This window comes from Columba livia, chromosome 4 (assembly GCF_036013475.1).
Source record: "Columba livia isolate bColLiv1 breed racing homer chromosome 4, bColLiv1.pat.W.v2, whole genome shotgun sequence".
NCBI classification, from domain to species: Eukaryota; Metazoa; Chordata; class Aves; order Columbiformes; family Columbidae; genus Columba; species Columba livia.
In genome coordinates, this window is record NC_088605.1 from 29,276,896 (window position 1) to 29,295,323 (window position 18,428).

Here is an 18,428-nt window from a genome sequence, read left to right on the forward strand (position 1 = left end):
TTACTCAGTTACTTTACACTTAATTTCTTCCAAATTAGCGTGCAGTGCCGGATTTGTTAAACAAAACATCTGTCCCTGATTATAAAGTAAAATAGGTTCATCCACCCCGAGCTGGACTCCAAGTTGCAATCTCTCCTCCTACACACACACAGAGGCACCCACAGCCCACCCAAAGCCAGGAAGGGAAGTCACAGCTTGCATTGCACTATAGCCGGTGACAAAAGTAAGACCAACTTGTTAAACCTGGTGCTAGACTCAGACCCAAAGTCTGCTACACACGAGGTGTCCATTATAAAAGTGGATCTGAGGTCCAAAAAAGCAGTGATAAAACAACTGAGGGATGGAGCTGGATGTAGAACTCAGGGCTTCTGAGCCCTTAGTCCACCTCTGGACCTGCTCACTCTTGTCATGATTTCTTTTTAAAAAAAAAATTATTCCAGACCTTAATTTTAAAAATCAATCTTCTTTGCAGCAGAAATAGGCTTTTCATTAGCCCCTTTTCACCCACTGAGAAGTTACTCACCTCCTGGCTTTGTGCAGGCTCCAAGTAAATTGACAACATTGAGATGATGGCCAATATGAATGAGGATCTTCAGCTCTGACATAAGTGCTCTGTGCTCACTATGGGTTGCACCCTCTGCAGAGTTGAAACAACACAGATCAGGAGCATCACACACAAAGGTTTTACCCTCCTCTGAATTATCTTCTATTATTTTTCCAGCCCATCTAGTGAGAAGTCGTGTTGGTTGGTAGCCTGGATCAGCTGTGCCGCAGGACAGTGACGAAAGCTAGGAACATGCATGACAGGGCTGTTTTTCTTCTACTTTTACACACTTTTCAAGTTTTCCAAGGGCAGTACATTAGAACAGGGACACAAACAATCCAGATTAGCAAACGTCTTTTTTCTTACAGACCTTTTGAGCAATTTGTACTCTGCTGTTTGACCCTCCCAGGCAAGAAGAGCTGGAAACATTGTCCCATGGCCTTTGCTGGGGTCCACACTAATGGTGCAATGGGTCCATGGACAGGGGGAGACAGGGCCAGGGCCAAACATGCCTGAACTTGTGGCCCACCAAAAGCCTGGAGACACATCTGGTGTTCAGAGACAGAAGGGGAAGAGGAAAGCAGAGGGTAGAGAGAGGTGGAAGAGGCATCTCTCTGTAGGCTGCCTGACTACTAGGGAGCTGGAAGCACAGGACTTCCTAATTTTTATTGTGATTACTGTATGGTCATCACATTGGAACGAGCCTGCAACAGGTCTTGGCTGTGCTTGCAACTGCTCACACTGTACTGTCAGAAATACTCCATTTTTCCCACCTTTCCTCCAGTACACCCCAGGGTGGGATACAGCCCCTGGCTACTGGGAGCCCCATTTTGTTGCCCCAGCTACATCCTCCTCAGGAACAGTGTGTCTGGGAACCACAGCATTCAGCTTTCCCATGGTGAATGTGAGGCACTACAGTGTGATTTAAAGTGAGGATAAAGCTGTTCTAAACTATTGCTCATTTTGGAGCGTGCCTAAGCCGCTGTCTGAGACTTGCGGAAAGCTCCCTACCAGGCTACATAAGGCAAAAATGGACATGTGCAAATTGCTAGCAGGAGCAAGTTTATGTTCTGAACCCAAGCAGATCTATAAAGCTATGACTAAGAAACCACAGTCACATTGCTCCAATTGTCAGTGAGATAAAGGCATGTACTTGCCCTGATCATTGTTTCATGACACCAACTGCTAAGCTAAATTTGTATACATCATTGCTACAAACATTTTGATTATTTTCTATCTATTGGTTATAGGATTGGCAATTATCCCTATATTGTGCGTTCAAGATGAAGTTTCAGTCAGCATTTTTACCTTTAAGCATTTTGACTGCCACTGTTTTGCAGGTAGCAGTTTTGTCAATCCCAAATGCGTCTGCTTCTATGACCTGGCCAAAAGCTCCACGCCCAAGAGGTTTACCTTGAAGCGAGAAGATGAACAGATTGTGATTTATTTGCCTGGCACAGTGGAAAAACATGCAGAATAAACAGCAAATGTAATCTGAATTTATATGTCAGAAATTAACAGAGGGCCGATAATGGGGAGAGGTTGCATTATATCCCACAGGACCAGAGAGCCCACCTGGGGGTCCTGCAGCAGGGCAGCCCCATGGCAAGCCAGGACCTGAACCCCACGCCCAGCACTGGGCTGGCTACAACATCGCTAGAGGGCTCGTGTGGTGAAGACATACCTAACTTTAGCCGATCTCTGGGGAACTCCCACTTGCTGGCATCATATGGGAGCCGCTCGCAGTGCTCATCTATAGGGACTTCGTCAGGATCCATGATGATCGACAAGTAGCCAGTCTTCATGTCTCCTCCGTTGGCCTGGAAAATGGAATTTGTTGTAGTTGCACAGATTTTTTGCAGGCCATGTGCAGGCAAAGTGCCATTTTCTCACTTCGTCATGTTTCACTAGTTCCCAGAAATGCCAGGCTACCATTTCCCTACATCATGTCATCATGAATTAATTACATTAATTACTTGTACTTTTTTTTTTTTTTTTTTTAATAAACAAAACCAGCCAAAACATTTTGTCTCTTGTGAGGGCCTGTTCAATTAAAAACAAATTTCTGTGCCCCTGGTTCCAGGCAAGAATGTTGCAGCATGGACAGAAAAAATGTGTCTGTTGATTTAAGAACAATGGAAAGAAACAACACAAAAGGCCTCAAGTCAGCTCTCATTTATCATGCAAGACCAGTGCTGATAGGACAGTACCAGAATTTTTCATTACCCGCTTAACGGTCCGGAGGATGATTACAAGAAGCAACCAGAAGAACATGGCAATCACTGCAGTGCCAACAAGAATAATGAGCTCCAGATTTGTTTTCTCTTCAGCACCTGGGAAGAAATAAATGAATATCTAAGTGATAGTTGGAAGCATATTGGTGTTGTTCATTCATTAAAGCAGAGAATGGAGGTCCTTGTTCTGAAGGTTTGTTTCGAAAGTGCAACATAGAGCACAGAAATGAAAGCTAAACAAAAAGCTTGAGTTTTTATGTTAGAATATTACACTTAGTTTTGTGCTGTTTTACAGACTACCCAATTTCTTAGCATCAGCTTTGTTCCAAGGACAGTATCAGGACCTTTGGCAAATATAATAAGTAAAATCTCATATTTTAAAAAGAAATAATTGTTTTAGAAGACTCAAAATTAACTACTCTTTCTTCAGAAAGAGTTTCTTTCAGTTTCTTTCTTCAGAAACTGAAAAGAAAAATCTTATAGTAAATAAAGTGCTGTGAGAATGACCCAGAGAACAATCTCTCTTGACTCTTTACATGCTTCAGCTAGAGTAAAGAAAAAATGCAGTTCTACAAGGTCTTATTTACAACATCCCTTTTCCAGTAAAACAGTCTCCAGCAGATACCACTTGAACATTTATCAATGTGCAGGAGCAGCTATCCAGCTCCCATTCGCCACATCGTGCTCCTGTATTTCATCCTTTGCACTATACAGATTTTCCTAAACAGCAGCACACTCCATTGCATGACCCAAATGAGCTGCACTATACGTTTCTTGGAGTGAAACAGTATGTCCTACACAGATTTCCAACATTAACAGACATGTCCTAGCCATATTTACCATATCAGCTGAAATCTACATTGATGTCAGTTGCAGATAATTTCCAGCCTGTGTAAACATATTGCCCAACACCTTAATATCCTAATAAGAGCTAGAAGAATAACAGGATACTGCCTTAATTACCTTAACAGAACAGATCAGACAATCACCCTGACTTATAAGATACCAGTTTGTGAAGGATTCAGTGACTACAATGTGCAAATGCACTAATATTAAGGACAAGGGGCTTTTAGCCCAAGGTTTTTCCTTGCAACTCTTGATGGAAAGTCCATCATGGTTCCAGCTACTGAGACTGCAGACTAACCTCTTGTTAGGATTTACTGTTTATTGTTACAAATCGCATTTCAGTGTGCCAGAACAGGACTAAAACAAGTGAGAGATGGGTCTCACAAATGCTACTTTCAGAGCTTGGTGGACTATAGCTGGAGTCCCCCAACCCAAAACTGCTACCTTTTCCTGCCACTGAAACAGGATGGCAATCACAACAGACTGCAAAGTCTTCACTCAGATTCTCTTAGATGTTGTGACAGTTACAACTGCTAAAAAACATAGTATGACAATTATGTTACCAAGACAACAGAGATGCATGCAGGATATCTGCATGTTTAGGTAGGCTCTGTTGCGTAGGTTTGCATGTAATACAGACTGGCAGAGTTTTCTTTGCAACCACAAGTAAGACAGAGTCAGCCTTTGTTGAAAAGCACTAAACAACATCGTGAAGAAAGTGTCAGCCTCAACAGCTGGAATTACAATGGCTATGACAACACCCAATTTGGGCCTGATAGGAATGGTAAGGACTTTTTGTAAATCTCATGGTGTATTTTCAGATCTCCAATCAGGATAGCCAGTAGGTTTTGCTTTTAGTGATTATAAAGATTCATGCACAACCTGGAAAGAGGCTAACACTAACCTTCCACTGAAAAAAAAGCCACTGCTTTTCTACATCCAAGGATGTTGCAGGCAAGGCAGGTGTATAGCCCTCCATCTTCTTTCCTCACTCGACGTATGGTGAGTGTTTTGTTTCCATCTTTCAAAACAATACCTGGAAAAAATGATGATTCTTAGTTCCGTTATTTTTATGCCACTTTGTGTAAAAATTTGAAATGAAACCTTTCATGGTGAAAATTAGCAGTGAGTCCCATGAAAAAAATCCCTTAAGGTGATAAAAATTCATAGCAAAGGAGCAATCCTCACCTGAGTCTTCAACAAGGGTTTCATTATTTTTAAACCACATGATGTTTGGAGGAGGAATGCCATTCGCTGTGCATGACACTTCAACGGTTTCACCAATGTTTGCTGTTTGATTTTCCAGATTTCCTACAAGTGTGGGTGCCATGGGCTCTGTTGGTTTGAAAATATGTCAAAATTACTGACCATTAAAGAAAACATCAATTTTTGCAGCAATAGCACTTGATGATACTCTACATGTTCTGCCCACTAACAGTCTCAAATCCTTTTATAACACCAACAGCCACAGGATTCATGTTAAGGTCATAGTGAAACTTCCACATGACACTGAAAAATTAGAATAGCCAAAAAAATTTTAACAGTATTGATGTAACCTGCTTTAGATGGCTTAATTTGTACCTGATCAGGCTGCTGAGGGAAGAGGGCATAAATGAGAAATTGCTTCCCTCACATTTCTATTTCCAGGGTCATTATGAGAAGTCTGATATCACCAGTCCATCAGACATTCATTCAAGACAGACCATGAACATGCATAGGTGTTTTCCCAAATCTGCCTAATCAGCCCAGACATCTAGGCCCCAAAGCAAGGTCATCACTATTTGTGTGAAATACTGATTATCAGTTTGCATTGCTTGTGCCCGAACACCAGCATCACTTCTATAGCAGTTTTAAATTATAGACACCACTTCAAACTCGAGAGTCGGTGACACAAAGCAGTAGCACTAGTGTCACAAATACGCACGTGTACACAACTAGGGGAAAAACGTGTTTGAAAAGTAAAATTGAGAAGCTATTGAGCTAAACATATGCCGCTATTTGTGCAAAAGCCAAACTCATGTCTTACACAGCACAGCGGCTTGGTCAGTGTTTCCTCACTTGCAGTGATGAAATAGTAAGTCCCTGCTGCCTGGACAAGCTCCAGACCTGCACATTACAACAAATGATGTAAACATATTTAACAAACTGCGTGCACCATTAAGCCAACACATGCAATGCCTGAAGATACCAAAACCTGTCACTACTACAGTTATTTTTATACTTAATCACCCGTTTTGGTTGACAGCAAGAGATCCATACCTTGCACAGTGAGGTGTTTCACCAGGCAGTGTTGTGTTTTAGCCTTTTTGTCCTGAGCAATGCAAACATAGTCCCCTCCATCTTGGAGGGAGATGTTACGGAGGATGAGCTCTAAGGTGACATTTTCACCATTGGTATTTGAAACCGTTGCATTCAGCTTTTGGAGAGCATTAAGGTTCTTGCAAACAGGCATGGGCAGCCCTCCAAAGGGAGTCTGCGAAGCATGAGCACTGAGTTTGTACCATGATAGCTTCTCAAAGGTGAACTTGTCTGCCGTGCATTGCAAGGACATGTTATCCTTCTCTGTGAGCTGACTCCGAGGCTGGAGATTAATTTCAAGACCCCCTGCAAGTTAAGAAAAAATAGAAGAAACTCCTCTAAGGTTGCACATTATTTTGCCAACATTAACTTGAAAAAAACATTTTATAAACATAGCCTTATCCTCATCTTATCCAGTGGTAAACAGGGAAACAAAACACTGAAAAATAAATAAATAAATAAATAAATCGGTCACGTAAACGGTACAATCTCATTGAAAGCAATACATTTAAAATGGATCAAATTAAGGCCTGTGTACTGAAAACAGTTCCTCTACCTGTAGAAACTTACAGCAACTTAAGATGACTCTAAGCATTATCTTATAGTTTATTTTCAGATTTGGATTAAAACAACAGTTCAGCATGTGAATATGTAGATTAATTTTCAAGAGACAGAATCTGCCACTGGTTTAAAAAACCATGATTTTTAGCTTTTACAGTACATCTTTACTCATTTTGTGACACCACCGTAATTTCTCTGAAGATCTTATAAGTGACTGCAAAAGCCCAATAGCAGTCGCTCTCAGGACAACAGTGCCTATTTTGTGCCATTTTCATGGGACTGCCACTCCACTGATGTCAGCAGAACTAATCACTTGGCTGAAGTTAGGTGATGACTTTAAAGGCTGCCTTAAGAAAACCTTAGGTAAACCTAAAATCCTAAAGGATTAAAGGATTTTATAAAGGACAGGAATGAGACAAGTGTTGAAGTGCCCATCATTAGCAAAACAGATGAAATAACATCAATGTGGCTGTCCTCAACAGAGTATACTTACTGGTTACATGGAAGGAGATAACTCTCTCACTTGACCCAGCTCTGTTTGTAGCCATACATCTATACAAAGCAGATACATTCGCTGATTGAATCACAAGGGTGCTCACAGTCTACAAAAGAACAACCAAGCAATTTCATAACACATCAGTGCTAAAGTATATATATGAGCCTGACCACCCTAACAGCTCAACAAAGCACTCTGTGGATATCTGCACAACCAAAAATCCCTCCAAAGCACAGATCCATGTCATGGTGAGAGCACAATTCCCTCCTGACATTTAATTTTTTTCCTTAAGGTTGCAGCAATCAGGCAAATGAAAACATGAAACAACAGCCTGCAAGAAAGCACACTTCGGTGTATGTGTTAATAAATGCTGTACCCACAATTTCTTCTGCTCTTCAGTCTCTTCAGCTTCTCCTTATTACAGTTAGATGTCAAGATTAACTGTCCTGACTTCAGAGCACTAAAAGGTGAGCACTGAAATCTAAGTGCACTTTTGGACACTTCAGGTCAGTGTCTAAAGGACTGGAAAGTGTGTATCTCTGAAGATTTGCTTCAGTATGAGTGTGCACGACTAGCTGAGAGACGGGCCCCAAGTTCAGTGATAGGTGAAAAGCATCTCATCTCTAGAGATAGATTTCCAGATTGTGGACTGCTGAACAGGGTAAATTATCCCCAACTGATAGAAGAGAAAAGCTGCTCACCTTTGTTTTCCCGGCAATAGTAACGACTCGGTGCTTAATTTCAACCTGATTCCCACCCTTTCTCTCTGAGATCACTTTCCATTTCCTGCATGCATATGGATTGGCTCCTGAGCGAACTTTCCTGAGATATAAGTAGAGATGTATGCATTAGATTAGATGATTATTCACCCTTCAGGAGAGTGGTTTTGTGTTCTCTTCATAATAGGCAAATATTTATTTACAAATCAGGTGCATCACTAGACACAGCCTACATCTTGGAGGAAAGAGTATGTTTCTGGAAACATTTCTATTAAATTGCACCCTATAACCTTCGGAGACCTTTATGCTCTGTAAAATAAGGAACCCCCAAGCCTAAAGGTGAATTTCCTAATTAATCTGCCTGTGTCCGCTCAGTCAGAATGCTTGGAGGGAAGCAGCTATTCTGGGAACAAACCTCCATTCATAAATGCATGATTCAAGTTAATTTAGTTCAAAGGAAGACAGAGACACATAGAAATCACTAAACTCTCTACAAGAATTTCTAGAGGACAGTAGCCATTGTATAGGAAGCAACCAGCCACCAAAGGAAGAAACTAGTGGAAATCATTTTAAAAACAACAACAGGAAAGAAGAATGCTTTTTTTTTTTTAAAGGAAATCTGGGCTTATGGCAGGCTCAGATAAGTGAAGCTGCGTGAATCTCAGTCAGGCACTCTCTATATCATTCCCCAACATCAATCAGTGCACTTCCTCTGAGATACACTTTCACACAGATAAAGAGCACTGTCACACTCAGCACTTGAGCATAAGGAAAAAGAAACACCACCAAGATCCATAATTAGCATAAACAGTAAGTTTCCTCTGTTTGGGATGGCGCTTTGGGCCTGTGGCCTACAAGGAGGTCAGAGGGGAGGGCAGGCAGATATCTGCCTTTGAAACCTCACGCAAGCCAAGATGCCCTTCAAGAAAATTTGAAAGGTGTTAAGATACAATTAATTTTAGTGATACATTAAACAATATTATTTTTATTCTCTACAAAGGACTGATGTCAAAATCTATAACCTTGATCAGTGTCACATTCAACACCCTCAGACGCATGATTCTAAGGCATGATGGCAACAGGCAGACACTGTTGGCTCCTCATTGCGGGTGGCCCTTGCTTCTTCAACTCACCACCAATGATGATGACCTCAGCAAATCCTGCCCGTAGTGATCAGACTATCAACTATAACAATATTTTCTTCATTAGTCTTTGGGTTTGTGCTCAGTAATGAGCCTGGACAAGGGATGCATACAAAAAATCCCCTCCAACGCAAACAATCCTCAAGAGCTACATAAGCTGCAGAAGATGGCAGGGGCTCAGCACTCACTGGGGGCTGAAGGTGCACTCCTCCTCCAGCTGCCAGTGCCAGAGAATGGCGGCGGGTGGTGGGACAGCGTAGACAGTGCAGGTGAGCGTCTGCGTTGAGCCGTACTTGTAGGAGTCAACGGGGGCCAGCAGTGCATTCTCGCCGATCTGTGGGGGGACTGGAAGAGAGAGAAGCAGGTCACACCACCCGCTAACAGCTCCCCCATGGCACCAGCTACACGCGTTATAGCCACAGTGACTAATTCGCACTGTGCTGCACTTCTGAGCGCAATGCAGAGCACTTCCAAGGAATAAGGACATGTTGGGAAGAAAACCTGCCCAGAACCTTGAGCATCAGGGCCTCAAGGCACAATGCTTACTACTATAATATCTCCCTTCATTAGCCTCTGGTCTAAAATGCAGCCCTCAAACTCCTACTACCATCCCCAGTCATTAACTTCATATTATTCCCCACTTCATGTAGCCTGGCTGCCCTTTCCAAGACCTATCTTCAAAGCATGGGTGTTCGGCTGTTTCCTGGGGAGTAGAGAGAAGGAGGAAGAGGAGGAGGAGGAGGAAGGTTACAGAAGGCAGAGCAGAAGAGGAGGGACAGCCGGCTTGGGGCAGGAAGGATGGGTGAGGTGGGACAGGGCCAGGATGGAGCAGGGTGGGGGAGGACTCTGGCAGCACAGCCAGTGAGGAAGGCAGGAAAAGAGCAGGATACAGAGGCAAAGAAATAATATACAGAAAACAAAAAACACACAAAGTATCATCACAACAACAACACCAGGAGCCTGCAGCCTCTTGACCAGCACGTCCTGGAACCAGGAGAGAGGTTGCCTCTGCCCTCCCAGGGCCCCGGTTCAAGTGCTCTCCTCCTGGCCACCACCCCAACTTACATCTTTATAGCTCTGGGATGAATTTAAGCCGAAAAACAGTAATAAACCACATCTACACATGAAAGACAAGTATCTCTGTATTCCTCTTACCATTCACAAGCAGGGTAAAGGTATATCTCTTCTGCATCTTGTTAGCAGGGTTTGTAAGGACAACAGTGTAATTCCCAGCATCCTTTTCAGTTGCTTCTGTGATCACCAATGTGTAGCCAAGTTTAACTGTATGATTTGCATTGATGGCTTTTCCATTTTTATACCTGAAGAAAATATAGACCACTTTGAATACTTTAGAGATTTACCCTGACTAAGAAGAGCTCAGTTTTTCAAACACATTGTGTCCTGATTCTTACCATTTTGCCTCTGGTGGAGGATATCCTTTAAACTTGACAGGAATTTTGACTGTGTCACCTAACCTTGTCTCAACCACATTCTCCATTCTCTCCAGGTGAATAAAAGGACTTTCTGAAATAAGTAAGTAAGTAAGTAAGTAAATAAATAAATAAATAAATAAAAGAAATTGTCTTTCCGTGTGAACGAAAGCATAAGTGGTCTCCGGTCAGTAGCACTTAATAGTGGATGACAAAGAGGACACGACACCGCTGCTGGCTCCAAACTGGAGAGAGCTGGTGGGCTTTGGACTCCCACCATGGGAGAGCTCTGACAAGCAAATAAGACTCAGCTCTCAGGATGGTGCACCAACTGTCACATCTATACACATATATAAATCAATAAATATCATAAAACTGGCTTGATCTACTAATTCCAGAGAATAATAGTATTCAAAACTACAATGTGATTAAGTTAGATGCTTTCAGTCTCTTCTCAAGTATGCGTTTGAACCGTTGCAGTCACAGAATACTTTTATATGATCTACATTACTTGTTATAAGTCATAAACTTGCATTCAGACTGACAGTGATTAGGCTTTGGCTAAGATTTAGGCTGGTATCAACATCTGGTACACTCACTATAGCACATCATCTGCTTTTGGTTCGTGAAGGAAAATTGAAAGAACCCAGGAGAAAATTGCATCTACCTTGAATCACTGTGCCACATAATAAGTTTGAATGTTAAAAGAAAAATAAAAAGAAAGATAAGAAAGAAAAAAAAATAAGTGCCAATAATATTTAGGCACCAGGAATATCAGACCTCAGGAAAACCAGTCTCCTTGAAAATATAAACCCCTTTGTCTGACTCAGAGATTATAAAGGGCCACTCTCATGCTGGCAATTTTCTTCTAGAAGTAAGTCAGTGGAGCCACTGGGGCTGTGCCCAAGAGGGGTTTGAGAAAAGGCTGAATCCGTCATACTTATCTATGCACTTAGCCAAAGCTGTTTCCTTTGCATCATTTCCGTATGACCAAAACTCCATTTGATTCATCTATTCATAAGGTAAAAGCTGAAAGTTTTATTTTCCTAGCTTCATTCATGCTGCCCCAGACTCTTGTCCCATAGAGCCACCAGAATCTAGCAAAAGTTAATCTGGAGTGAGAGCGGGCAACCCTTATACAATGTCACCTACACAAATTCAGCTTTACAGGACTTCAAAGAGGTCAACACAGAGAGGACCAGAGGTTTACCCCAGTTTATTTTACTGCCCATTTTCCTATGGGATTCTACAGCTTTCAGTAACATACAGGATTCTTTAAAATCTTATCATTAGCTAAGCTTATGGTATAAAAATAATCCTACAATGAGTGCAAGGGAAATACCGTAGCTACAGTTTGCTTCATTTCTGTCATTTGATTCATCACCAAGATGCCTTATGCATCCCAATAATCAATCCCAAATCTGAAGCAACCAAGCAAACTGAAGAGGAATATGTCATACCATGGATAATGAAGTAACTGCTGTTTTTCATGTTCATACGGCCACTGGATGCTGCGCAAGTATATCGACCTTTGTCACTTAAGGACACGCTGTCGATGGTAAGAGTGCTTACAAACTTCTTTACTTCTCCTGTGGTGGTTTTTAAATCCCTTATGGTTGCACGTTTTTCCTGTAATAGATAAAAGACAGAGGTGTTTGTGATTTTATTGTTATTACTCCTGTCACACTTTGCACACTTGTATATGCTAGCATTTTCTTTGTATATAATCATCTGCTTTGTCAGTATCATAAAGAGGGGAGTGACACTAAATCAACTTATGTTGTGATGTTAGCACCTTTAAGTTATTATGAATTTACCTTGATGGAAGGGTAGTCCCATTTAAAATCAATCCCCACATTCAGCTCTGTCCTTACAGTGCAATTGAGAACCAGTTTTTCTCCCACTGCCAGCTCTACTTGGTTGTGCGGGTTCATCGTCAGGTCATAAATTCGGTATCCTAGTGGAAGAAAAAGGCACACACCAAAAAAAAAAAAAAAAAAAAATGAAGGGAAGAAGAGGTTTTCTTACTGTACTCAGCACCAAATTTCCCAGGTGAATTCACCAGAATTCCAACCAACACCCCAGCTGCAAAAAGACCCCTCAGTACCCCAGTGTTGTATAATGATGGGTGTACAAAGGAGCCTGGAGGGAAGGGATATGCCTGCTTTGAGCATCTCCCTTTGGAGAGCCACATCAGACACGGTGCAGCTTTATCAGAGCTCCCCTGACAGTGGGAGTGGGCAGAAGACAGTGACCCACACAGTTTCTCTGCCTTAGCCACCTTTGTGAGACTTGAAACTAAAAGGACACATCCCCACACCTGGCAATAAATGGGAATTAGGAGGGGGGATTAAGTGAGGATTAAGAGCAACAGTCTGGCTTTGGTAAAATTATCCAAGTTTAATTTGTGCAAGAAAATGTTTACAATATTCCAAGCCAGAATATTCTGAATGCAGAAATTCTGCAGAAATTCTCAGTTTGCTCCACATCAGAGTGAAGACTGATGACTCTGGTAGAGAAGCAAGAGCCTGCTGCATGGAGTACAGGGTGGAGGGCAGCCGTATTTTCCTGACAAGCAAGGTGAGACCACCTTGGTTCCAACTGGCCACTTGAAGTGGTCTCAGAATCAAAAGAGAAATAGCTACAGTTTCAGCTCAGGCTTGAGCCTCCACAGAATCATCATGTTATTTCTGGGTTTCAATGAACAACTGACAAAACATACCAGGACAGCATAAACCCCTGTCAGTCAGGACATAGGTCTGAAGGAGACAAGACAACCTAGATCCTAGAGTGACCTTCAGATCCCCCATTCCCTTGGTATCCCCCAGAGCAATTCCTTCCCATTGCCGATGATGGATGCCTGCCTCTAGTTCCCCTCAACTATGACTTTGATCCTGGATAAATGAATAAAGTACAGAACAGAGTGATTTTAAGAAAAAGGCTTGCATTGTAAGGAAAAAAAAAAAAAAAAGGAATAAAACTCTGTGGCATCTATGTAACACTAAAAATAGAAGCACTTATCCCAATGATCAACCAAGAAGAACACAATACATTGCATTTAAAAGAAAAGTAATATATATCACAACATCCATTTTGCATTAACTGCATTGTCAGTATTGAATAACCTAGAGTCCAACCAAATGTAATTGGTTCAGTATGTTGTAGCAAGCAAAACAACATTGGCTATAGAGAAAAAAAATCTGGCTTACCTACAACTGCAACTATGTATATCACAGACTGATAGCTTTCATCATCTATTTTAGTTTCACAGAAGACCATGCCCGCATAGTTGATTAAATGACTGGGTATAGTGAAGCCTTTTTTATTATTCCACGAAATCGATTTACCATCAGGCACAAATATCTTTTCTGGATATTTCTGTTTGAAACATTGATAAAATACATAGTCAGATTTCAAAATTCAAACAACCCTGAATTTTCAAGTCCAACATTTTCCATAACCACAGGGTCCCAGTTTTAACCTCCTGGCTCAGGCAGTCTCCCTTCCATAGGCCACCACTCTGCACTTTGAGAGCACAGGATCATAGATGAGCAGAGTTACAGCACTCACCTTGTAACCACAGGCTGTAAAATTCCCAAGGATGGAAATAAATTTTTAAGAAATGTATTTACACTTCAAGCAAAGTGTTTATGTCACAGTGATTTCAATTAATTTTTGTAGTAATATTTTGTTTTTTTCCTTACCGCATGTAGCGATACATTGAGATTTGAGATGGTTCCAAGGCACGGCACTACCACAGTTTTATTCTTAGTGATGTATACAATGCCAAGCTGATCACTAACTGAAGTCACAAATGGAGATCTGTAATCTAGAAGAATATTCAATTGGTAAATGGATATTATTTGTCATGTGATTACAGAGGAAACGTTCCCAATTTTGTTCTTTCCTTGTCTATATCTTCTCAACTCAGTTTTGTTCTTTTCTATGTGGTAAAACACTTAAACAATGAGACTAAATAGGGGAGGACGTATTTTTACCAGCTCCCTCCCTGGCTTTACAATATCATTATTCTCAAAACAGCTATCAGCAGCATTGCGCACTCTGGAGAACAGTTTCCTGCCACTGCAGTCTTTGCGCCGACAAAAATTTGATTTACCCTAGTATGACTTTGCTTGCATAAGTATTACAGGAAATATCAGTTAAAAGTAGTGACATGCTATATTGGCTCCCCCAATGGCAGCATCCTTTTCAAAGTCAGACAAAAAAAAAATAGTTTGTGATCTTATAAAACAAGCTAACTCATCTATATAATAACATCCAATTTTTCAAAATGGTAACTGTAAGTTAAAAATAAAAAGGAAACAAGGCGCACCAGAAAAAGGATATCAAACCATCAGTGCAAAAAGGCAGATGCCTCCACGAATGAGCTTACTTAAGCTGAGTGTATCGCTGGAGGCTTAGGGGTGTCTGCGATGCTCAGCTGCATTCCTACCAATAAAACTGACAACCTGAATTTGAAAACTTAGCTCTTAAAGCCTAAAAAGATTTTACTATTACGGTCAGCAGATGTATGGAAGTTTATGTTGTGGTTTGGTTTTTGTTTGTTTGTTTTTGTTTGTTTGTTTGTTTTTAATAGTAGGTATCAGTACACATTGTAAAAGGGATTAGATCTGTCTGTCTGAAACTCCTGCTGAGGTGAGTAATAGCTCTGACAGGCTCAGAGCACAGCAGAGATACATACGCTAAGTTCTGCATGGAGGTGAATAGCAGACCAGGTATTGCAAATTGCAGATTAGTTCAAAACCCACAGGTACAATGGCTTTTCTGTTGATGGCAACTAGCATACTGGCAAGTAATGACTCAACATGTAAAACAAGAAAAACAACAGCTTAGCAAGATGGATTAAGAAATTTTCATGTCAAAACTGTTTTGAGATAGCTGATATCCCCTTTTGCTCTTGATGCTAGGGGAAGACCTACCTAAGAACTTTGCAAGCCCTTACCTTGAACGTAGACATAAATGGTTGTAGCTGCCTGGTTGTCCCTGTAAAGGCATCTATAGTCCCCTGTGTCATTGCCGATGACTTTGAGGAGAATTAGTGTCTTGCAGTAGGGGCCATCGCTGCAGTCTGTCACAGAGATACGCTTCTCAGCACTGCTCTGATTGTTTGGCCAGGACCACTCCACTGGTCTCTGACCACTGGAAAAGCAAACGTTAGAGGAGTGTGAGCATACAACAGGCACTGGTATCAATGCCAAACAATCGAACCCCAGCCCTGCTACTCTCTATGGCTATGGAGAGGAAAAGGCATCATCCCAGCACATGGAGCTTCAAGACACGTAGGATAAATTCACATAAATTGACCTGTTGTTAATATCTGCAAGGAAGCTTCTTGAGAATTACTTTCTGCTCAGTCTAAGTGACACAGCATCAAGAGCTCACCGGTAGGCTCGACGATGAGCCAACCAACACTCGACCAACCAGACCTGGTACTCCCCAGGTCTCCCTTCTCCCACCCTTTAAAATTGTTTTTACAGTCGGTCAGAGAGGGGGGCACTAAGGGAGCAGAGAGAAACTGAAGCAATGACAAGGGAGAGACGAAGTCAACCACAATTCTGTACAAAAACTCACTATATAAATTACCCCCATCAAAACAATGCTGGACAGATTTGCGCTTACCTGCAAGTAATATTTAGGGTGTTATTTGCAGTTATTGTGAGGACATCTTTTTGGATGCTAAGGGTTGGCTGATCCAGAGAATTAAATAAGCCTATGAAAACACATATAAAAAACCTCAAATCAATGCAACAAACAAAGTAAATGCTACTCAATGGGAAAAGCCTCATATACAGGAATATGCAGAATGTTTTAAGTGGACACTTTCACATCACCTATTCAGCAGTGAAGGGCAAATAATGACTTTTCACACATCCCAGAAAGTTCAAAAACTCTGTCATAACAGGAAGCAAAGGCAGATGGTCAGGAGCTAGCTGCAGAGCACTACAATTCAGCCAGCCAGGGTGGAGTTCCTGTTTTCTTGTGTTGCCAATTTCAAGGTCTAAGAGGATGTGGGACATTGAAATGAAGTGAACCTTCATCCGATGATCTCACTCCCTGGGGAAAAGGACTACCAAGTTTTCTTATAACAAATTCAATATACTTATGTTCTTCAAGACTGCTGATCAATTAATTACATGAAGAAACTATTTTACACAGTTTGTTCACAAATTCAAGATCCCATGAATTTATTGTACCCCATGATTTTCTAAGGTTATCTCTTTCCTCCTAAGCAGTTAAGCAACAATGCATTTCTACCAGATTTTGCTCATGAGAGGGGTTGCATTGTGCCCACCCTGAGCCACCCACCTTCCTGAGGGCTATGATCTGGGTGTCAGTGCTTGCTCTGAGGCAACAGCCCAGCTTGTGCAACATTTACAAGGACGATGGGAGAGATTTTCAGTCTGCCCTGGCTGCTCCCATCACCATCAGGAATCCTGCCTCACCAGGGCGAACCAGCAGCCCCGACTGGGACAGCTCGGACAGCTACGACAGGCAACAAGAAAGTGAGGCCAAGCAGGGACCTTCCCTGTTTCCTTAGTATTTCCCCACACTCTAGTCACTGGCATTCTGAGCAGGTTCTTTGCTGATGACGGGCTTCCCGCATTTGGCTCCAGGGACATTTTGCTCTCGGAAACGACGGCTGATGCTGGAGCCAAGCGAGCAGGACACTGTGCCGAGGCAGGCAGCCCTCCCCGATGGGCCAGCACCGGCCGGAGAGGAGAGGAGAGGAGAGGAGAGGAGAGGAGAGGAGAGGAGAGGAGAGGAGAGGAGAGGAGAGGAGAGGAGAGGAGAGGAGAGGAGAGGAGAGGAGAGGAGAGGAGAGGAGAGGAGAGGAGAGGAGAGGAGAGGAGAGGAGAGGATGCCCGCAGGGAGGGCTCGCACTGCCTCACCCGCTCTACCAGGCCTGACAACCCCAAGGGAAACCCGCACCCGCGTCGTTCCCGACACCCGATCATCCCCGCGTCCCCTCTCCTCGGGGCCCTGTGGGGCTGCCGGACCCCGGAGGATCCCCGACAGGGCGGACCCGGGGCTCCCCCAGGGCTTACCGGGAGCCAGGCACAGCAGGACCGCCAGCAGCCGCGCCGCACCGAGCTCCATCCCGCGGCCGCCGGGCGCTACGGGACGCGAAGCGAACCCTCTGCCCGACGGCGTCGTCGGGGCGACAGCCGAGCAGAGCAACACCGCGCCGCCCCGAGCCGAGCCGAGCCGAGCCGAGCCGAGCCGAGCCGAGCCGAGCCGAGCCGAGCTGAGCCGAGCCGAGCCGAGCCGCGCCGCACTGCCCGGCGCGGGTGCGGGACCCCGGCTAGCAGCACCGCCCCTCTTGTGCCGGTGGGGGCGAGGCTTGCCTCTGAGGCCCCGCCCACCTCGCCTCGGCCCCGCCCCACGGCCCGGCGGCGGATCGCGGCGGGGCTGCTCTGGTTTGGGGGGCAAGCCCGGGACGTGCCCCCCTTGCCCGGTGACAGGAGGGCCACAGCCAGAGCGGCAGTCAGCAGTGAGATTCAACCTCGCGTGGCATTTCGTCGTGCGTGTTTGGGGCTTCTTAGAGTCCCCTCAACAGAAATGACCCCAAATACCTGCCCTATAGGGTACATGCAGCGAGACACAGACATCTTCGTGCCGACAGCAGCTTCATCCTGTCGGGTTTGAAGTGTCTGGTGGTATCAGTGCTGAGTTCACAACGTGGGAGTCCCCGAATCGTGTTGAATGTACCCCCCAGCCCAACTGGCCACATCCCATCTAACTGGATTCAAGAGCTGCCTGTGAGAGGCAGCCCCATCCCACCCTCTGTGGCATGCTGCCCACTGGCAGTGCCCATTCCCCTCTCACACCAAAGGTTTGATTTCTTCCAAAAACGTACCTTCAACTGCTAATGTACCTTTTAATCAAAATTATAAACCGGTGACTGTTGGAAGTTTGTGAGGTAGTCCTTTGGGAAAAATAAGCGTGTGGTTTTTACCGCTTTACCCAACACACGTGACCTTAAACCCTCTGCAGGTAATAAATACATCTGGGTAGACAGATACATAGATAAGTAGGTAGATAATCAAGTAGATTGAAGCACATAGCTATGTACATAACTGCATGCATATACATATATGTAATTCTACATGCTTCATTTTTCTCTTTCCCTGCTAAT

At 43.3% G+C, this 18,428-nt stretch overlaps 1 protein-coding gene across 2 annotated transcripts in view; it reads right to left on the minus strand.

Moving 5' to 3' along the window:
* KDR (kinase insert domain receptor) overlaps positions 1-17,595 on the minus strand; it is a 32,302-nt gene extending 14,707 nt beyond the window's left edge. The window contains exons 1-20 of one of the 2 annotated variants that reach the window (XM_065060924.1): positions 17,523-17,595; positions 17,338-17,482; positions 15,911-16,001; positions 15,234-15,430; positions 13,975-14,099; positions 13,480-13,648; positions 12,088-12,227; positions 11,731-11,899; positions 10,253-10,364; positions 9,996-10,159; positions 9,029-9,185; positions 7,681-7,801; positions 6,977-7,085; positions 5,884-6,228; positions 4,813-4,959; positions 4,529-4,660; positions 2,771-2,877; positions 2,229-2,364; positions 1,853-1,957; positions 524-637 (exon numbers count right to left, since the gene is read on the minus strand). In XM_065060924.1, coding sequence (XP_064916996.1) covers positions 524-637; positions 1,853-1,957; positions 2,229-2,364; positions 2,771-2,877; positions 4,529-4,660; positions 4,813-4,959; positions 5,884-6,228; positions 6,977-7,085; positions 7,681-7,801; positions 9,029-9,185; positions 9,996-10,159; positions 10,253-10,364; positions 11,731-11,899; positions 12,088-12,227; positions 13,480-13,648; positions 13,975-14,099; positions 15,234-15,430; positions 15,911-16,001; positions 17,338-17,389 — 2,692 coding nt within the window. In that variant the 5' untranslated portion in view covers positions 17,390-17,482; positions 17,523-17,595. Of the gene's footprint in view, positions 1-523; positions 638-1,852; positions 1,958-2,228; positions 2,365-2,770; positions 2,878-4,528; positions 4,661-4,812; positions 4,960-5,883; positions 6,229-6,976; positions 7,086-7,680; positions 7,802-9,028; positions 9,186-9,995; positions 10,160-10,252; positions 10,365-11,730; positions 11,900-12,087; positions 12,228-13,479; positions 13,649-13,974; positions 14,100-15,233; positions 15,431-15,910; positions 16,002-17,337 lie in introns of both variants that reach the window. The other variant, XM_065060925.1, reaches the window with a different exon arrangement.
* Between the last annotated feature and the right edge of the window lie 833 nt (positions 17,596-18,428).